General features: G+C 36.3%; 1 protein-coding gene, 1 non-coding gene and 1 pseudogene across 2 annotated transcripts; all 3 read left to right on the forward strand.

The window, feature by feature from the left end:
• Positions 1–854: 854 nt before the first annotated feature.
• On the forward strand, positions 855–926 carry trnam-cau. Its single transcript has one exon. It is a non-coding gene; the product is annotated as a tRNA-Met (tRNA).
• A 380-nt stretch (positions 927–1,306) lies between these two features.
• Positions 1,307–17,804, forward strand: LOC121295232 (zinc phosphodiesterase ELAC protein 2-like). The gene is made up of 22 exons (XM_041219662.1): positions 1,307–1,918; positions 2,348–2,398; positions 2,489–2,559; positions 3,094–3,158; positions 3,778–3,835; positions 4,138–4,206; positions 5,097–5,267; positions 5,440–5,498; positions 6,013–6,125; positions 6,424–6,522; positions 6,918–7,056; positions 7,326–7,411; positions 8,122–8,241; positions 9,154–9,249; positions 10,099–10,237; positions 11,658–11,696; positions 12,445–12,554; positions 12,662–12,761; positions 13,213–13,333; positions 14,093–14,171; positions 14,676–14,820; positions 16,917–17,804. The coding sequence occupies exons 1-22, from the start codon at positions 1,728–1,730 to the stop codon at positions 17,199–17,201; spliced, it is 2,406 nt and encodes an 801-aa protein (XP_041075596.1). The 5' UTR covers positions 1,307–1,727; the 3' UTR covers positions 17,202–17,804.
• Positions 17,805–19,280: 1,476 nt separating this feature from the next.
• Positions 19,281–19,919, forward strand: part of LOC121295925 — a 106,974-nt pseudogene continuing 106,335 nt past the window's right edge.

The following is a 19,919-nucleotide window of genomic DNA, read 5'->3' on the forward strand; positions in this document are numbered from 1 at the left end:
CTTTAAAGGGAAACTACAAAACGGCATGTAATTCAATATGTATTAACTTAACATTATTCAGCTGGTTTCATTCGACTTTATGGCGCAACATTTGTTAATTCTATAAGCTGATGCAAAACTTTTCGACATGGCTGTACACATTTCAGAAGGTTGTTACATAATAAGTACGTCCTAAAAACATGGTTCTGTTCCTTTTAATATGTTATTAAACAAATAAAAGTTCCACGTTTTTGTATTGATGAATTAAGGAGCAACTTCGTGCACGTTAGTTAATGTGACAGTTGTATGCTTTTATGGTGATGTGCTGTGTGAGCGCTATGACCGCTAGCTTGGATTCTTACTTGTTTACTGGCAGAATTATATGTGTTTGCAAGGCCGTGACCAGCTATGAGGCAAGCACGTTGCTTAGCAACAATGCATGGGTAAGTCTCTCGGTGATTTTTCAAGGCTGGCTACTGCCCTGGTATGTGACTCACACAGCACAAAGGACGGGGCTGTGCTGCTTGCAAAGTGACTGAGAATTCACAAGAACTCCTGTGCCTCGCCAGAAGTATCACCCCAGATAAAACGGCAATGATAACAAATAGGAGGAATGCGTTCTAGAGTACAGTGCACATAAATAACTCAACACGGATAAATATAGGTCAACCATAAAATATGTTATAAATTCGAAGGGTACGTCCACTTTTCATATGCTAAGTTGTAGACGACGTTCACTATAGTTTACAGTGCTGGGAAAAACAACAACAAAAAAAGGTTACCTACCGTACATAAAGTTGATGCAGATACAAGTTCAGTAACATTCAGATACAAGTTACAGAACATTTGAATTTTCAATAGCTACATGTATGCAAAGCAGAGTGGCGCAGCGGAAGCGTGCTGGGCCCATAACCCAGAGGTCGATGGATCGAAACCATCCTCTGCTATGTTTTTAAGAACTAGTATTAAATTTGATATGTAATGCTGCATTTTTTAAAATAAATAATAAATACGCAACAGAAATGTAATTACTAAATACATGTATTTAAGCTAGCTACCTCATGATTAGAATGAAGTTATTAGTAAGGTACGATTCCATACGTAATTATTAAAAAAAAATACACACGCTAATGATATATTTTGACAAATATAATTCGTTTGAAATACACACAAAGGCGTATCTATAGCTTTTTAAAGCTCAGTTTAATTTAAACACCTTTATCGGGGACACTGTCTTCAGTCTTTATGGGTGGAGTTTGTGAGTGAAAATGTCATAATAAAGCACCGGAAACGTTTTATAGCAAGAAAGAGACCATGTGATAACAGGACGGGGCCGGTGGTATTGGAACTAAGGACTGTAAAGTCAAAGCAAAATAAATGGAACACGATTAAAACAATATTACTTTTTATGTGCATTTAATAAAGGCAGGCCCACCGCTGATACAAAACAAAATTACCTGTAAAAAAACAAAAAAAACTGTAAAAAAAACAAAAACAAAACAAAACACACAAAAAAACATTAACGTCACCAATTCAGAGAACAGAACAATATTATTATTAGTTGATATGACATTCACTCCACGCCGGCGTTACTGTTGGTTCGCTGAATGTTTATTATAAAGAAAATCACTTTAATAAAATTAACATCGCATGCAGCACGTCAGTAGGTTAAGGCATGCTTCGTGGCTGGTACTGGTATTAAACAGCGTTGTTGTTACAGCCTCTTGCCTACAGACTCTTTTTGCAAAATGTCTGATGGGAATCAGAGAAACGCCTCGAAAAAATCCAGACACCCAAAAGAGACACTGAGACACCTCAGAACACGAGAACAGAGAAAAAATGTGGACCAGCACGGACCTGCCACTGTATATGCGCAGGTTGTGGGTGCTGGTAGTCGAGATAATGGGCCATCCTTGTACGTTTTCTCTGAATTTAACAGGTAAATAAACAGCGTTGCCAAACATTTATCCAAATACTGCATTCATAAATTAACATGATGTGTTTTTATACAGTACATTCGAAATTATACGCAATTTGACACATAAAGAAAAAAGTGGGGTTTAAAAAAATTTTTTCACGTAAAAATATAATATAATTAGTATATTATATATCCATATATATTATATATATATATATTAAGCACTATATATATATATATATATATATATATATATATATATATATATATATTATTATTATTATATTATTATTATTGTTATTATTATTAATTCTTTCTATATAGACTACAAGCAGGGTAATATTAAGCGATCTGTGAGTCCAGCATAAAAAATGAAGGGATTCATTTTAAAATATGCCATTATTATATGCCAATTTATGCCATTATTCATCTGTGAGCATATATTTTCAGGTATCTCTTCAACTGTGGAGAAGGCACTCAAAGACTGATGCAAGAACACAAGTAAGCTGACTTGTTTTATTTGTTTGTTTAGCTAAAGCTACTTTTGTACAAGTTTCTTTTACTAATTCAGAATACTCCTTCTTCCCCCAGATTAAAAGCTGCCCGACTGGATAACATTTTCTTGACAAGAATGAGTTGGTCAAATGTTGGAGGATTATCAGGTAGGATTATGCAGTGAATAGAGAAAAAAAAAATGAGATACCCCCAACCCTAACCATTCTTTTTAATTTTGAGCCAACAGCCCTCAAATGAAAAGTTTCTCTCCATGGCTCCTTGAAGTTAGTTACTACTGTCATTCTGTTTTAATTTGAACAGAAAGTAATTATTCTGTCTGCGTAGGGATTAAAACTTGACAAAAGAGCAAGGCTTTAAAATTGGTTCTGTGTGCAAATCACTTGGTCACACTGGATGTAGCTTAATAATAATTCTGAATATAAATTTTGATGATCAAAGTAGTGTTTTAATTTAGCTATTGGAGCACATTTTAATTTTACTTATTTGAATAATATTTCATTTGACTATGATGCATGGGGATGCAGAATTCAGAATTTCAAATCCTATGCAAAATGTCTTTGCCTCTGTTTTTGACTTTGCACCCATTCAGAGTATTGTACAGTGCCTTGATGCTGACCTCTAAAAAGTTGAGTTGCAGTTATATACTAATGTATTGTTAAACACCTGCCCCTTGTATTTAGGGATGATATTAACACTGAAGGATACAGGGGTTCCTGAGTGTGTTATTTCTGGACCTCCACAGCTGGTAAGTACATATATAGATTTCACAGTAGTGGATTTCGTAGTATGCTATAACTTCTTAGACATGGCATGTTTTTTTTTTTTTTGTGCAATAAAAGAAACATAAATATCAATGTATCTGAGCAAATACAATTTAACAGTACCTATACTTTAACCCTAATGCTAATGTACAACTGCTTCTACCATCTAGTGGCCACATATTGACCTGCACATTTTTAAAAAAACGTAGAATATCAAAACTTTTGAAAATAACGTGGCAGAAATTTTCAGTGTGATTTTTAGATTAAGAAATCATAGCGGTCGTATGAGGAGGTTTTTTTTTTTTTTTTGCTTCCACTGTTAGAGTTGAGTTGTTTAACTGTTTTGTTTTATTTGAGGAGCTGTGGATCATTCTAAGCTCCCAGAGAGACCCCCTCCAGATAGACACATCTCATTAAAACAGGGCCCAATGAACGAGAAGTATATTTGTGCAATATTGCTATACCTGTGTGTTAATTTCCTATTACCTGAATGCACCCCTGTGTAGTTATCAGTTCCCCTCGGCATGGTGTGATTTATGTTATGACTAATGGTAAAACCATTGTACCTGCCTAATTATTTGTATCTTGTATGTATCCTTGAAGGAAAAATATGTGAATGCAATCCAAGTCTTCTCTGGACCATTAGAAGAAATCAAAATAGGTACACAATTTAATTTATCGAACTGTTTTCCTCAACAGGCAATGCAATCTTATTTGTGTGTAATACCCATAACCAATAAAGAGCCTGTGTCTCTGCCGACCATTTTTACCCAGGCTTTATAATGTGAATTAATACTGGAAATGCTTCTTGTTTGAACTGCCTGTAAAATATTGTAGAATAGGCAACGTCTTATTTTATTTTATTTATTTATTTTAAAGTAGTTTTTGGGTTGAACGTATGACACTGTTTTAATGTGGTTTGTGTGCATTCATTTAAAGTAAAGTCTTTGTTACTTTTTATAGCTGTACGGCCCTACACAGAACCACAGTACTCTGACAATACCATGACTGTTAATCAAGTACCCATATTTGGTAAGTGTCTTTTGTGTTTTTATGACTTACGACACATTTTTCACACAAATTTGTATACACTAAAATACGTTAGTAGAACTGTTTAGAAAAGGCAAGATAGTTATTGAGAGAAGGTTTTTCTCAGGTGTGAATACTACATTGCCTTATTTGGTTTGGCTACCCCTTTTACTGTTATGCAGCAAATGCTGGTTAGTGGAGGAATGTGCTTGTCAACGTTTTTGGAACGAGGAACCATATTGTAGATTTACTACCAGTATTTTGAAAATGTACTCTACTAAACATTTTGACTGGATTTTTTTTTTTTTTTTTTTTTTTTTTTAATATATATCATTAACTTAAGGTGCTGGATTTTAGCTCTATTCTAGACTACCATAAGGATCAAGATTGCTAAAGCTAGTGCATAATATGTAAATATATATGCAGTCAAAAATGTTTAGCAAATCATTCACGGGTAGGACAAAGCTGTCTTCTGGAATGTTGGCAATTGTTTTTTTTTTTGTATTTGTGTAGCGCTATGTCTGGGTTTATGTTTTATTTGCCTTTTTTTTTTTTGGCTGTTGCCAAGTGAAGGCTGCATTTGCTGTTCAACAGAACCTATAAAGTAATTATAAACCTAGTTTAACAAATCTGCACGAGATATCTAGTCACGCAAGGCCAAATTGGAACACTGAGAAATATTTATACCTTTCATACCCTTAAAGAAAACTGCATGTAAACATGAAGGCTGAGTTTCAGAGCAATATATTTTTAAAGGCTGTTGCTTCTTCATCCTGGTTGAGATCTGATAACACAATTTAAGTAGTGTTTGAGGATGTACTATTAGGAGTTTAGGACTATATAAATCACCATAGCCAGTTTATTTAATTTTTTTATCCCATTGCCCCATGCAGCACAGCTGAAGCCCAGCAAACGGAAGATGTCCCCCAGCCCAGAGAGAGGCAGCCCCAGCAACTCCCCTTGGTGTCGCTCTCAGACTCGCTCTCCACAGGCCGAGCGCTGGAACCTGGAGGACAGCGAGGAGCTAGTCAACGCCAGGGAGAGAGAGAGACCTGGCATGCCTGGTAAGCAGGCAATGCGTTGTACACTGTAGTTACTGCAAACAAAAGCATATTTATTTCTACACATGGCCCTTTGTGTCACCAGTATTTAAATTATATGTAATCATAAACTTTTTTGATGGGTATAAAAATATTTTGTTTTTTGTACTATCTTTTTATTATCGTTTTAATAAAGGAGGAAGTCCAAGAATTTTCACAAGAGATCTTTCTTTGGTGGTGGCTTTTGTTTGTAAGGTGAGATGTACAAGTACAGGCATTTCGCTTGGAAATTCTGGTCTGTGATTGGTTAAAACCTCATCATAGGAGCAAAAATAGATTTAACTATTGCCCTCACATCCTTACACCACCAGGCAATAGTCTCAGTGTGTCAAGTGATTGGGCACATCACTGTCAGCCCCGCCCCCTTTCAAAGGATCGCCCTCCACCTCCACTCCTAAACAACAAGATAAAAATGGCTGAATTAAAAAGCTGCTGAAGAATGATTCTGTTACACAAAATAAATTACAAAACATACTACAAAAAAAAGAAAAAAACTTGCTGTATGAACTTCAAAAACATTTTCTGTTATTTATTTGTTACTTAGTTATTTACATATGCTGTATCTTCTATATTTAAACAAAATACTGTAAAAACATAAATATTTACTACCAAACTATATATATATATATATAACTGGTTCGACTGAATTGAAGAACCGAACGAGCCACAGTTACTTTTATTAGAGAGGTTTGTTTTGCTGATATTGCAGATATTACCTGGAGAGGTCTGTACTCCAGCAGACCCGGGTCCTGCCTTCATTGTTGTGGAGTGTCCCAATGAAGACTTCATCGAGGCAGTCTGTAACAATGAGCTCCTGAAGAGGTACAGACTTGTAGTGTTTTCTAATATGCTCTTGTAATAGTCACCACACTGAGCACAGGACTTGCTCAAGGATCGGGTGGGGGGGTGGGGATACGGGTGTTGTAAAAAAAAATAGTACACAGTTGCTACTTGCTTTTGAAAGGACTAACTTGAGTGTAATCCTTGGACTGCAGTCTCCACTGTCATGCAAGAGTGTTTTCACATTATATATGCACACTAGCTGCAGTGCACTAAACTGTAGGAATTTATGCTTGAATTCAGTTTGCTACCTCTACTGTTTTGTTGCACTGTTTTTCAGGTACCATGCTGGAGGAGTGGAAGACCCTGCATCCTTAGTTGTCCATATGACACCAGAATCGATTTTGCAAATTGACAGATATAAGGAGTGGAAGGAGAGGTACAGTAAGCACAATTGGGCACCTTTCTAAACATGCCATTTTTTGCTACAGAAATTTTTTCTGTAGAATTGAAAGGCGTTCTGGCTCTATTTTAATGATCTGAACTGTGGCGGATCTTAATACCGCTGTCCTGAAATCTATAAACTTGATTTTGCATGGACCTCATTTCAATGTATTTTTATTGTATATAGTAATGTTAATGCCTAAGTCAGTAAATCAATCAACCAAGGAAAAAACCCAGCTTGATTAATCTAGAGTTAATCTAAGTTAGTACATGGCTGTATTCTATGATTTTCTCAATTGTCTCAAATTGTAATTATTTTATACTACTTTATTATTTTTAATGTGCAGTCTTAGATTTGTCTTTGACGTCATCTTGGGGTTTTGACTGCAGGTTTGGACCTACTACTGAACACCTGATTTTAAATGAACATGTACACACAATCCATAACATTCGGAGTCACAAGATTCAGACCCAACTCAACCTTATTCACCCAGAGATCTTTCCAGCACTGAGGAACTGTGAAACAAAGGTACCACTGTTCACATTTTGAGTTGTGGACCTGTGCTGAGTCATGCACTGAAGATTGGTGGCAGTTTCTGACATAGTGTATTTTACAGAAAGTGTAATATTGGGATGTTGTCGGTGTTTGTTTAGTCTTTAATATTTATTGTATCAAAATATTAATTTTGATTAATCAGTTTATAAGCAGTGATAATCTTGTTGCTTCTAGGACTGAATCTGAAACCCAAAGGCATCTTTGAAAATCAGAGACTAATGCAGGGTTTACTTTTATTTCAGGAGAAACAGGCTGCCCTGCATGTGCCCAGTGTCTGGGGGGAGTGTCTGCTCAAGTATCAGCTGAGGCCCAAGTTTGAGTGGCAAAGGTCAGTCTATATATCCAGTATTAGACATGACATGTCGTTAAAAATAATACATAAATAAATAAATAAATAATTTCAAATTCAAAGAACTACGAGTGATTGAAAACAGAATAAACACCAAACCACTTTAAAAGTAACATTTCATGAAATACTGCATTATGCTTGTTGTTTTTTTTCCCCCAAAACACAAAAAAAAAAATTTTTTTTTTTTTTTTTTTAGATTAGAGCCCCTGGTCTTGTACAGTAATAAGATTTACAAAGTGTTTTCAACAGTTATAGAATATCAGGCAAGTAAACTAAGCTAATATATTTGTGTCCATTTTTGTTTGTTTTTAGTAAAGCAGGAATGGAAATAAGATTCAAAAACTGCATAGCAGTGTCACTCATTTCAGTAAAACCAGGCATGGATCAAACTGCTATGCAATGGGAGTCTTATTTTCTTCCCTGAGTATAAGACACCGAAAGTATCAAACTATATAAAGTTACTTAGTGCTGAAATAGTTAAGCTACCTTGAATTTTATCACGTAGGTGCTTGGTAAAACTTTTTTAGTTAAACATTTCCCACCCCTCTTCAAAAACACAAGAGTTAATGAAACACTGATGTAAACAATTTGGAAATACTTTCAGTAGCTTCTGTAAACACGAACTAAATGCTGTCACTAGTTTTGTGACAAGTGCAGAGGTTATTAAAAGTTGATTTTGCAATTTGCAGAGATGCAGTTCCTTTGAGCGACTCCCGCAAGTTTATTAAAGAAGCGACCGAGCTTCCTGGATTCCTGGAAAGAGTGGAGGAGTGTAAACAGTCCCTGGCAACAGATCCCAGTTTTATCTGGTAATTCATCTTTTAAACCATTAAACGGGAGTGGATAAAACAGCAGACCGGTAGTCTGAAAATACTGTTTCATTTTTAGAAAGTTGGTTTAAAGTAAATCAATCTTTATGTGCAGTGGTTGAGATGATTGAGAACTGCAAGGTTGGCAGCTGGCGGATTACACAGTTACTCTCTTACCAACCTTAAACATGCTGCAGGGCTCAGTTATCTTAGATTAAACACACAAGGTTGTTTCAGGTAATCGTAGCACAGATAGATGTTCAGTTTTTACACAGCAGCAGCAAAAAGCCAATCAGACTATGGAAATATTCATGCAGTCTTATTGCTAAATGTGTAATTATAGCCGTACACTTATACAACAGCCCCTTATAAAATTTGCATCACAATTGAAGTAGACACAATGCATGTGCTGTTATAATAAAGTATCTTTTAGTTTGGTGACTTTATTTGGTGCATTTTCTTGAAAACATCTTGCTGATGACAATATATACCCTAACCACGCATCCTTAGTCATGTACGATCAACACACGTTGAAGCCACCTGATTGCCTTTCAATCAAAGTTTTCAAAATGAGTTGATCATGCATTATATAGGCAGCGCCTATAAAAGGTTATAAAAGTAAAAAGCTTTGAGAATCTAGCGGCTGTCGGAGGAATAGACCACCTGCACTGAGAAATAAGTTATTTTTCCAATTATGTTAGAGTGGGTTGCAGCTTTGAGTAGAGGTATCCTTGCCAGACCTGTATCTAAAGTGTTGAAAGACTGATAGAAATATTAGTAGCTGTTGTGGACAAAATGTAACGGCATGTTTTTCAGAATTTCAAGATCCCTGTGTTTCCCTAGGAAACCTACCTGTTCAGTTGTTCTTCATGTTCCCTGTGTAAAACACGCTACATGTTGGTGTTTCCTCAGGGAAGCTGACCGGTATCCAGAAGTGGTGTTTCTTGGCACTGGATCTGCCCTCCCTATGACGATTCGGAATGTCAGCTCAACACTGCTGAACATCAGGTAAGATGTGTTTTAAAAATTAAACTGCAGTGTGTGGTGGAAAGTTATAAAATAAACATTTGCACATTTTGTGGCCTCTTGATTATTATTTTTTGTGCTGGTTTTACTAGCAAGGATAAAGGAATACAATATAGCAATACTCAAAGTACGTAAAATGTATACAGAATAAACCCTGCTTGCGAAATACAAATCTGCTAAAAACAATAAGCAGTCAATAGAACTAGCAGATTTCATTTATGAAAACTGTTTTCTTTGTAACTCCAAGTTTAGTTTATAAAAAATAAATAAATAAATAAATTCAAACTTGATTAAGGGGCTTTTTAAAAACAGTCTTTATCAAAATCTGTAACTATCCAGAGAATCTAACCTTTTATCTGAATGTTTGAATAGTCTGTGTAGAAATTGTCTAAAATAACACTGTCCTGTAATGAAATGCCTTTTTACCAAAATTAGACATTCACTCAGCTGGCAGTTACAAATACATCTTTATTTTGTTTTTTGTTTTGTTTTGTTTGTTTACTTTCTAGGTACATTCTGTTCATTAGCTGGTTGGCTGAAAACCTAGGACATTTTGCAAACTGGGAGCAAGAACATTGTAACGAACAAAACCATAGTTTTAGACTGTAATGTTCATGAGTGATACACTGTCATTTTTGTGAACTTTTGTAGTAACAATGTCCTTGCAAGGCCAGTGATTTTAGCGAGTATGCACGTCCAAGTATGTTTGAGATTATGTAGTTTGGAATATGCAATATTGACAGTTGGGTAAAGTATCTTTCCTTACGTGAAAATGAGAAACAGCAAGTATTAAAAGTATTGCAGTATTTTTGACCACTTTCTTCTCCTTAGCCTTACTCAGTCTGTGCTGCTGGACTGTGGCGAAGGCACTTTTGGACAGCTGTGCCATCACTATGGCAACAATGTAGATGAGGTCCTGAGTAATTTGTCGGCAATTTTCATTTCGCATATGCACGCGGATCATCACACAGTATGTATTCAAATTGTTATTTTTTTATGGTACAGCTTTGATTCTAGATAAGCTAAACACCTTTCCCTCTGTATTTCACTATATAAAAATTAAATATCAATATGTTTCTTTCAGTACATAATTAATATTTGTCAAAAAGCTTGATATTAACTTTGGTATAGTTAAGAAGTATCACAAATGTATTCTTGTTGTGGCATTTTAAGTTCAGCTGGTATACCAGAGTGTAACAATCAGCCTACCTCTGCAACACCCAGTACCACATTAAATTCTATGTTTCTTGCTCAGATGTAGCAGATGAACTTAAGAACATAACACAGTTTACAAACGAGAGGAGGCCATTCGGCCAGACTTGCTCGTTTGGTTGTTAGTAGCTTATTGTTCCCAGTATCTCATCAAGCAGCTTCTTGAAGGATCCCAGGATGTCAGCTTCAACAACATTACTGGGGAGTTGGTTCCAGACTCCTACAATTCTCTGTGTAAAAAAGTGCCTCCTGTTTTCTGTTCTGAATGCTCCTTTATCTAATCTCCATTTGTGACCCCTGGTACTTGTTTCTTTTTGCAGGTCGAAAAAGTCCCTTGGTTCGACATTGTCAATACCTTTTAGAATTTTGAATGCCTGAATCGGGTTGCCACGTAGTCTTCTTTGTTCAAGACTGAATAGATTCAATTATTTTAGCCTGTCTGCATATGACATGCCTTTTAAACATGGAATAATTCTGGTCGCTCTTCATTGCACTCTTTCTAGAGCTGCAATATCCTTTTTGTAGCGAGGTGACCAGAACTGAACATAATATTCTAGATGTGGTCTTACTAATACTAATAGTAAAGTTTTAACATTACTTCCCTTGATTTAAATTCAACACTTTTCACTATATGTCCGAGCATTTTGTTGGCCTTTTTTTTTTATATAGCTTCCCCACATTGTCTCGATGAAGACATTACATGAGTCAACATAAACTCCTAGGGCTTTTTCATAGATTCCTTCTTCAATTTCAGTATCTCCCATATGGTATTTATAATCTACATTTGTATTGCCTGCGTGCAGTACCATACACTTTTCTCTATTAAGTGTCATTTGCCATGTGTCTGCCCAGTTCTGAGTGCTGTCTAGATCATTGATCACTGTTTGAGTTTTTAAAAAGTCACCAGGTTATATGAACTGAAACACAAACTGATACACTGTGAAATATAATTAAGATAACTTCGATATGTCATACTCATACCAAGTTGGCCTTAAGTTTATTATTTATAAAATACTTATGCTTGAAGCTTTAAATTGTTTGCCAAGAGAAATCAGGTTACGTCTTAAGAACAATTGATGGTAGTTTTTTAGTTTGACTCTTTACTGCAATAACTGCCTTGATATTTGTGTGATATTGAATAACTGTATGATATTTTTCTTTTCTTTCATTCTGCTTAGGGCCTGTTAAATGTACTATTACAGAGGGAGAGAGCTTTGGTAAGTATCCAGTTGATTTGTGTCTAATTCTTTGTATATGCCTGCTGATATTTTTTTGTTTTTGTTTTTTTTGTTCATTGTAATTTCACTTTTACCGTCTAATGGTCCCAAAAATGGTTTGGTGCTCGTTAAGGGCGCCAAGAGACCTTGACTCAATAAAAATATTGGAAAGGATTGGATGTTTAATAAATCCAAATTAATAAACCAGGACATCTACCATCTACACTTCTGAATGTTTAATTACATGTGTGTTTATAATCATGTTATGCCTGTTCCATATAACTTGGTTACTGTTTCTGCATAGATCATCTGGCTATTTAAGTAATGCCATTTATAATTACAATGGTGCTTCTGTAAAGACTCCTAAAAGCTGAATTTCTGAAGTAAGGCAATTTTAGAAATGACCGCTAGGAGTGTGCAACAGTGATTTGAACCTGTCTGCAATTCTGGCCTGTGAGTTAGTAGATAAAATGTTCTATACAAAGTCTCAGAGGGGGCAGAAATTATAACTACACACCTCTAGTGGGTTTTGTTTCTAAGCATCTAACCTGGTGTAGATTTGCTGCAACAATAGGCATGGCAAATCATGATCTATATCAGAAACAATTATAGAGAATGATGAAGAATACACACAATTGGATATTAAGCAGGAAATAAATAACATATTCTGAGATTTGTAGTTAATATAAGTATAAGCACATATTCAAGACTTGTTTCTTATCCTCTGCATTTATCGTTGTCCCCTTAGAATTCCCTAGGATTGCCCTTCACACCAGTTCTTCTAGTGGCTCCACTTCAGATCATGACGTGGTTAAACCAGTACCACGATCACTGCCAGGGAATCCTCAGCCATATCAAGTGAGTATGCACTGAGGATGCCTTTAGACAACAATAGCGTCCACATTGCAAGCATTTTATATGTTGCACCATCTTGCTCTTCAGTGTGATATCTTGATTTCTTTCAGCATCATTCCAGTCACTTTCCTCACAGAGGGAGCTGATGATCCCAAGTACAAAACCAAGATCTTCATACAGTCCCTGCTTAAGAAGTTAGATTTGGAAAAGGTAACTATTTTTTTTTTAGATATTCACTTTTCTATGTCTGGCATTCTTTGGCAGGTTCTCAATCTTTTCTGGTACAGTACTGGAGTTGGATGCAAACAAAAAAAGAAATGTAACACGCTTTGTGTAAGTGGGCTATCCTTGGCTTACATTACTGATTATTAAGTTGTTACACATATAGAATCCATGGCATCTATTTAATATATGTTGCAAGTCTCTGTCAAAGTCTAATGAACTTTCAGACAGTCCTGATTGTAGGCTTTCAGTTGTGCTTCTCTATCCAAGACAAAAACCTGATGTGTCACGAGGATCTGCCCCTCAAAGCCAATGACTCCTCTGAGATTCATCATAAGGAGTCGTGCCACCTTGGCTATTGACGCTGATATGGCATGTTCTTGTTTAAAAAAAAAACTTTGACTCATTTCCTTGTCCTGATTTTACCTTGTGCTCTTAGTTCCAGACCAGTGTGGTTCGTCACTGTAAGAACGCCTTTGCATGCTCTTTAACCCACCGTTCTGGTTGGAAAATCGTCTTTTCTGGAGAGACGATGCCTTGCGATGCTCTGGTACAGCTGGGTTAGTAAATGCTTTGTATAGTAAAGAAACTATCTTTTTTTTTCCACACACAAATTAAAAGGACACTGCCAGACACACTTTTGGAATATAATTATGTTTTTGTGTTAATTTGTTTTCTTGGCCTATCAAAAAAACATAAGAGAATTGTCCTCAAAAATAGGTAACTTTAATAAAGAAACAAATGGCAACTCCAATTCATTCAAAATGGATCCAGAAAAACTGACTGGATTATTTGTTGGACCTCCCTTTCATAGGGGTTATGTCTCCGTGGCAACGAGGATATAGTGATGGTGGCCAGATACGCATGTTGACTCTCTGTAATCTGAATCCCAGTAGTCCTAATTGACCTGTAATCCAAATTCATATTTTTCCTATCATCAACTGAAGAAACTTCACTGTCACAATTCTGTGTTTGAACATATCATGTTAATATGAATGTTTTAACTGATTGAAATTGGGTCCAGTCCCAACCGATTTGGATTAGCAAGAGTCTACTGCATGTGGTTATTCATAGCCGTTAAAGGTGAGGAAGTATGTTACCAACATGCGGATTATATTGCAGTGGTTGGGACCTTATCACGCCAACGCATTCAAGCTCACTTTCTCCACTCTCAGAAAGGCAGGGATGACTGTTTGCATATCCATTCAGAAATTTCTTTTGTTAATGTATGTTAATGTGCCTCAGTATATATTGAGGCAAGGTTCTGTCTGTGCACAGAGATGGAGCTCCTTATGTATTTGTGCCCTTGTGTGCTGCAGGAAAGGATGCCATGTTGCTTATTCACGAAGCTACACTGGAGGATGGTATGGAAGATGAGGCTACTGAAAAAAAACACAGGTAAACCCTCGATGAAAGAGCTGAGGTGTAACCAGTACATTATACTGGCAATACACGAGAAAGCATCAGAGAACATCATCGTGTTTTTCAGAAAGTGGTAGAAGCATGGCTTCAGTTTAGGTATTTTTGTGTGTGACATATTTATATGATGTATTCCTAGTTGTAATTACAGAATGACTACCCACTTGAAACCCAATATATTAAAGTATATACAACTTAAATTATCATCTTTCATGATTAGGCAGTAAAGCAGAGAGCTTACAAGTAGTGTCGGCCTGTAGCAGTCAAAAAGAAAAAAATAAAGGAAATAATTACAGAAATCAAGGCATGAAACTAATATTAATATTGTGGACTTCGTGCCACACATATTCAAATTACCTAGTCCAAGTTGACAGTGAAATATCGAAACACAATTTATGAAAAGTGCATATTTTTTATCTAGCTTTGTGTGGTAAAGTAAGTGTTTAAATAAAAATATAACAAAAAATGTGTCTCTCTTTGTAGCACTACCTCTCAGGCCATTGGCATCGGAATGGAAATGAATGCCAAGTTCATCATGCTGAACCATTTTAATCAGAGATATGCTAAAATCCCCCTCTTCAATGCAGATTTCAATGACAAGGTTGGAATAGCTTTTGACCACATGAGGGTGAGTGTAATCTGCTTGTAGTTTACACACTTCGTTTTGCTTTGTGGTTAAATGAGCAAAAGCTGAACAAAACTGTCCAGGTGCTGCTTACACCTTAAAGAAGGCCCCGCCCCAGGAACCTTTTACACCGACACATCTCTCATTATACTGATGGGAAAAATATCCCCTAAACTAAATCTATTTGAAGGTATTAATTATCCCGGTCTGCTGGCTTTCCAGCTCCAGGTCTAATTGATCATCAATTAATTAATTGGCACCTGGCCACATAACACACATGTTTTAGTAGGGAGGGGATCCTAACCCTAGCTCTGCCATATTTAGCACATACTTTTTTCAAACGTAAAAATCAAATTACAAAAAAAAAAACCCAAAAAAACCCACCACACTGTTTACCTGTGCAGGACCTCAGCCCTGCCTCAAGGCTCTGTTAGATAATAATAGGGAAGACAACATCAAATAGGAGGTATTTCCCTCTGGCCCAACAGTTGTTTACACAAAGTTAAAAAGTATTTTCTTGTTGGCTGCTCACTTCTATTTCTGACCATAGGTTGTGCTTTTTTTAATACAAAATATTAGTAACAAATGTAACCCGAGCGATCCACCACATCATTAGTGGTTCACATTACCTAAATAATGCAAGAAATGCGCAGAAATTAAGTGAAAGACAGTAATGTGGTTCAACAGGTGTTATTTATGTAGTGCAGAGGTATGTTATAAGAGAGCCTTCTGTAGTAGGTTGGTGGCTGCCTCGTAACCTCTCCTGTCTTTCACACTCCCTTTTAACCCATGGAACTGCCTTAGGTACTGTAGTTCAGAAAGTCACTTGACCAGGAGGCTCTATCTGCGAGCTGTTTACTTTCAAGCCTGCCCAACAGTCAGTTACCAGACAGCAATGCCCTATTTTCAGAATCTCTTACTCAACTATTTGTCAACAGAGGGAGCAAGTTAACAGGGTTGGTGTTCAAGGCAATACCTTCTACAATAAAGTTCTTCAAAACAATTTTAAGTTTAATAAAAATCAGATTTGCTACCTGGCATTTTGCTGAATAAGCCCGTTTTAAATATTTTATAAATGTATTCTGTGTGCAGAGAATTAATTTATAAAGGTCCCATATCCCTGATGCTGCAGATCAAATTGGAAATTGGCCAACAGATTATTATACTGGGGGACTGTTGTTAGAAATGTAATCAAGTGCTAGCTATAGTGGTCTATTTTATACCCCAAAGCAATCTTGGCAATTTTTTTTTTAAATCATTTGTGAAAAGATGAGTTAACGATTTATTTTTGCAGGACATTGTAAAATTATTCAGCATAAAATAAGGTAATTCCTGATCCAGTGGACCATGTTCTTGGGAGGGGTTTCCTTTATTTGTGGTTGACACATAAACCTAGTGATTGAAAAGATGGTGCTTAAGCAGGTGTCGTCTTGCAAGTAAAGAGCTTCGTGGTGCCTCACGTGGTGACAAAGTGCCTGAAGGTTATAAGAATGTCCATTTTGATTACCTTTTTTATAACCCTTTTCCATAATTGTTGAAAGAGGTTGATTAACGACCCTTTAGTCCCCTTGAGCTGGAGTGACCCATACGTTTCTGATGGGCATTACAGGACATTTCCAAACGTTATACCCTTCACGAATGGAAGAGACTCAATCTGATTGTGTTTCATTGCTGTTATTTTCTTATGAAAGCTTTTTCTTGATAATCGTGTCCATTTATGTAAAAATGTTTGGTATGGACATTCCTTGGCAAATGTGTTCTGAGTGTATTGGAACCTGGATAATGATGACCTTATGCATGAGTCCTTGCTTCAGTCTGGTTAATAAAAGCTTCTATGCATCTTAGAAACTTGGAAGCATCTTAAACTTTTTACATATATCTGTTGTTATTCAACATCCTTATGTATGCCTGACACGTTGTGATTAAACTATTTTAACCCAAATGTTGGCTTACTTACATGTAAATAAAGGATATATCTTTCAAACCGGGTTCCTGAGTCTGAGGTGCATTTGACAGAAATTAAAGTATGTAACGTAGCTGTTCAGAAAGTAATTAGCAGTTGTTTTAATTACTCTGATATACAGTTCTGCTTGTATTAGATTCGGTTTGGTGACTTTGGAGCCATACCTAAACTGATCCTGCCGTTGAAAGCGCTGTTTGCAGAAGAGATTGAGGAAATGGTGGAAAGGCGAGAGAAGCGGGAGCTGAAACAGATGAAAGAGGCCAGTTTAGATGTGTTAGACTCTGGCCGCATGAATGGTACGCAGGCCCAGCTATCTGTGAACAAAACTGCAGGAACTGAGGACCCAACCCCTGGCAGTAACAAGCAAGAGCTGGAACAACCACACCCAGAAGGGGAGAGCAAAAAACTGGAAGCTATCTAGGGAGAAGGAAGGAAGAAAGACAATGGACTGCATGACTCTTTGATTTTATGCACTGTTGAAGGTTTAGCAGCTTAAGGTTTTAAGTACTATTAACATCTCTTTACAATGGAGACCTGATCAAGAAGATGGCATAACATACCAAATAACAATAATTGAAATGAACGCAGCCAGTCCAAACAAGTTAAACAATATACCAGGATCTGGCAGTTCTCTTCATATCCACTGTTATCCTTTTAATTGTTTAGTAATTTCTATAAGTGGACTGGTTTTCAAGACAATCCTCTCATGGCCTCTAGGATTTAAACTAAAGTCATCTCAGTGATAGTGGCATGTGTATTCAGCACATTGGCTACATTATTGCTTCATATGTTGCTTTTTAACAGTTTATAAACATGATGGGTAGCTTCTTACATCTCTTTATATGCCACATTGACACATAAAACTCCCTATATCGTGTAATCTATCCTGCATGTAAACCTGCCAGTGCACCAGTAAAATACATGATGAGATACAGAAAATTAAATGATTTTTTTTTTGTACATAGAAATGGTAGTGTTTTAAGTTTGCTGTTTTGCTTTGTTAATAAAGCTAATTTGATTTTTCCTCCTATTGCATATTCTTTGAGTTTAAATACTATATGCAAGAGGAAATTGGTTTGTATGTACAACTATCAAATACATTATTTCCAGAACTTCCATTCCTTAGGTTCACGCTCAGTCATTGAGGTAAGACTATAAATAACCAATCAGTGTTATCGCTGATTATACATATGGTTATTGTGTTGGAGACACTGTACTGATACATGTAAAGGCCTGTTTTATCTTCAGTAATTTTGTATTGCACAACAAATAAGAGCCTTTAAACTGTGCACATACTTGCACCTGATCTTAAATTTCCAAACATGTCTGTTTAATATTGGTCAAATTGACATAAGTTTCTCTGTGGCTGCAGTGACCTGAAATAAAATGAATAGCCACACTGTGTTTGAATCCCTTTACTTCCAAAAGGTTATATTAGGAAAGAGGCACTCCGATGTTTATAAATCCATGTACACATTTACCAATTGATTAATTTGGGTAAAACCATTCGGAACTTCAGTAAGATAATGGTAAAGGAAAAACATTTTTCTAACATTTTAGCTTCTGACCTTTTTGTGTTTTAACTTCTTACAAATGTACAGTTAGATGCGTCAGCCATGCACAACTGGTTGTCACTTAGTTGCAGGTTAAGGTAGATAGCTGGACAGGACCACATACAGTGTTGATGATAGTCTTACCTTGTCTGTATACTTTTCATGGAAGGCATCTGCTGGACTACAAGTATGTTGCCCATGACCTGCTCACATGAATGATTAAGTCTGCATGTTGATTAACATTATAAGTTCCTGTTCACCATGACTAGACCTGAAATGACACATTGTGTAATGTTTTAGCCTTGTGTGTTTTGAATGGATCTATCCTGAGATGCAGGGCACTATTCACAACGCTTTCACACAGGAATGTTTTGTATGCATAATAAGCATTCTAGACTGTGGAAAGTAGAGATGAGTTTACCTTGGTGGGCAAAAAGCCTGCTATACTTTGACTTAATGAGGAAATGCAGCTTAATTAGACTAAGCAAAGTACATATGAACCTGAACTCATGTCCTAAAACCTAAAACCCTGATTTTCATTTGGCAACAATAAAAGCAAATAGTCTGATTTAGGAGTGCAGACAATAAACTATCTAAAATAATAGAATAGAAAATAGAGTTCTTTTTGGACCCACTTAATCAGCTCCAAGAGAAAGCATTATCATTATTATGTTACACTATTATTATGTTATATATTGTACCAACTGCCATACATACCGCTGCTTATCACAGGCAAAAAACAAACAAAAAAAAGACTTAAGCAACGCTTCTAAAAATCTAAGAGAATCTTTTGTACATTCATAGTTGAATATTTAACTTAACTCCGCCTTGGATCATGTTTAGTGACGCAAGAACGTCCAATTAGTTACCAAAGAATGTAGCAACAACCACCTGTAAGAAGAGAGAAGAAAAAAAAAAAAAAAAAAAAAAACTGGGTCTGGGTCATAGCGTAGTTGTCCCTGAAGCAACAGCGACTTCATTAAAGCAAACAGCCTAAGTACCTGGGTTTAGATCCTCCGTTTAACATTGTTACTGAAATATCTGCTCCGGAAACACACGCGTCTAAAAATGAGGGATATACCGACTACAGACAACAGGACGCTTTCAAAGAAGATAATGTGTTTAAAACTATGAAACTCAAGCCTTTTTTTAAAGATAGAACTGATTAATTAGTGCCACTGAGCGAGGCTGGGCAATTGACCACCTCTGCTGAATTTCCAGCAAGTAGTTCAAATAAAGCTGTTTACTTCGTGCAAAAGTCCAAAGATGCCCTTGCTCCTACTCGATTAAAAGTAATTTGGTGTTCAGGGATCTGCCTTATGACCCTGGAGCAGTTTTCATCCCTCGTGGAGGAGGTAAGATGCATTTTCAACGTGAAAACGTCACACGGCAGATAGTGTAGTGCATAAGGGAGCGTTGCTTTGCACCTGTGTTTTACAACGTTTTATACTTTAATGCACGTGTAACTTCATTGTGTACGTTAGAACAATGTATAACAACATAACTGTCACATTGTAACTAATTTGTGAAAACGGTTCATATCGGTACTTTAAAACTGGATCATAAAGTTTCAATCGCTCAGTTTC

Source organism: Polyodon spathula, chromosome 20 (genome assembly GCF_017654505.1).
Source record: "Polyodon spathula isolate WHYD16114869_AA chromosome 20, ASM1765450v1, whole genome shotgun sequence".
NCBI lineage: Eukaryota > Metazoa > Chordata > Actinopteri > Acipenseriformes > Polyodontidae > Polyodon > Polyodon spathula.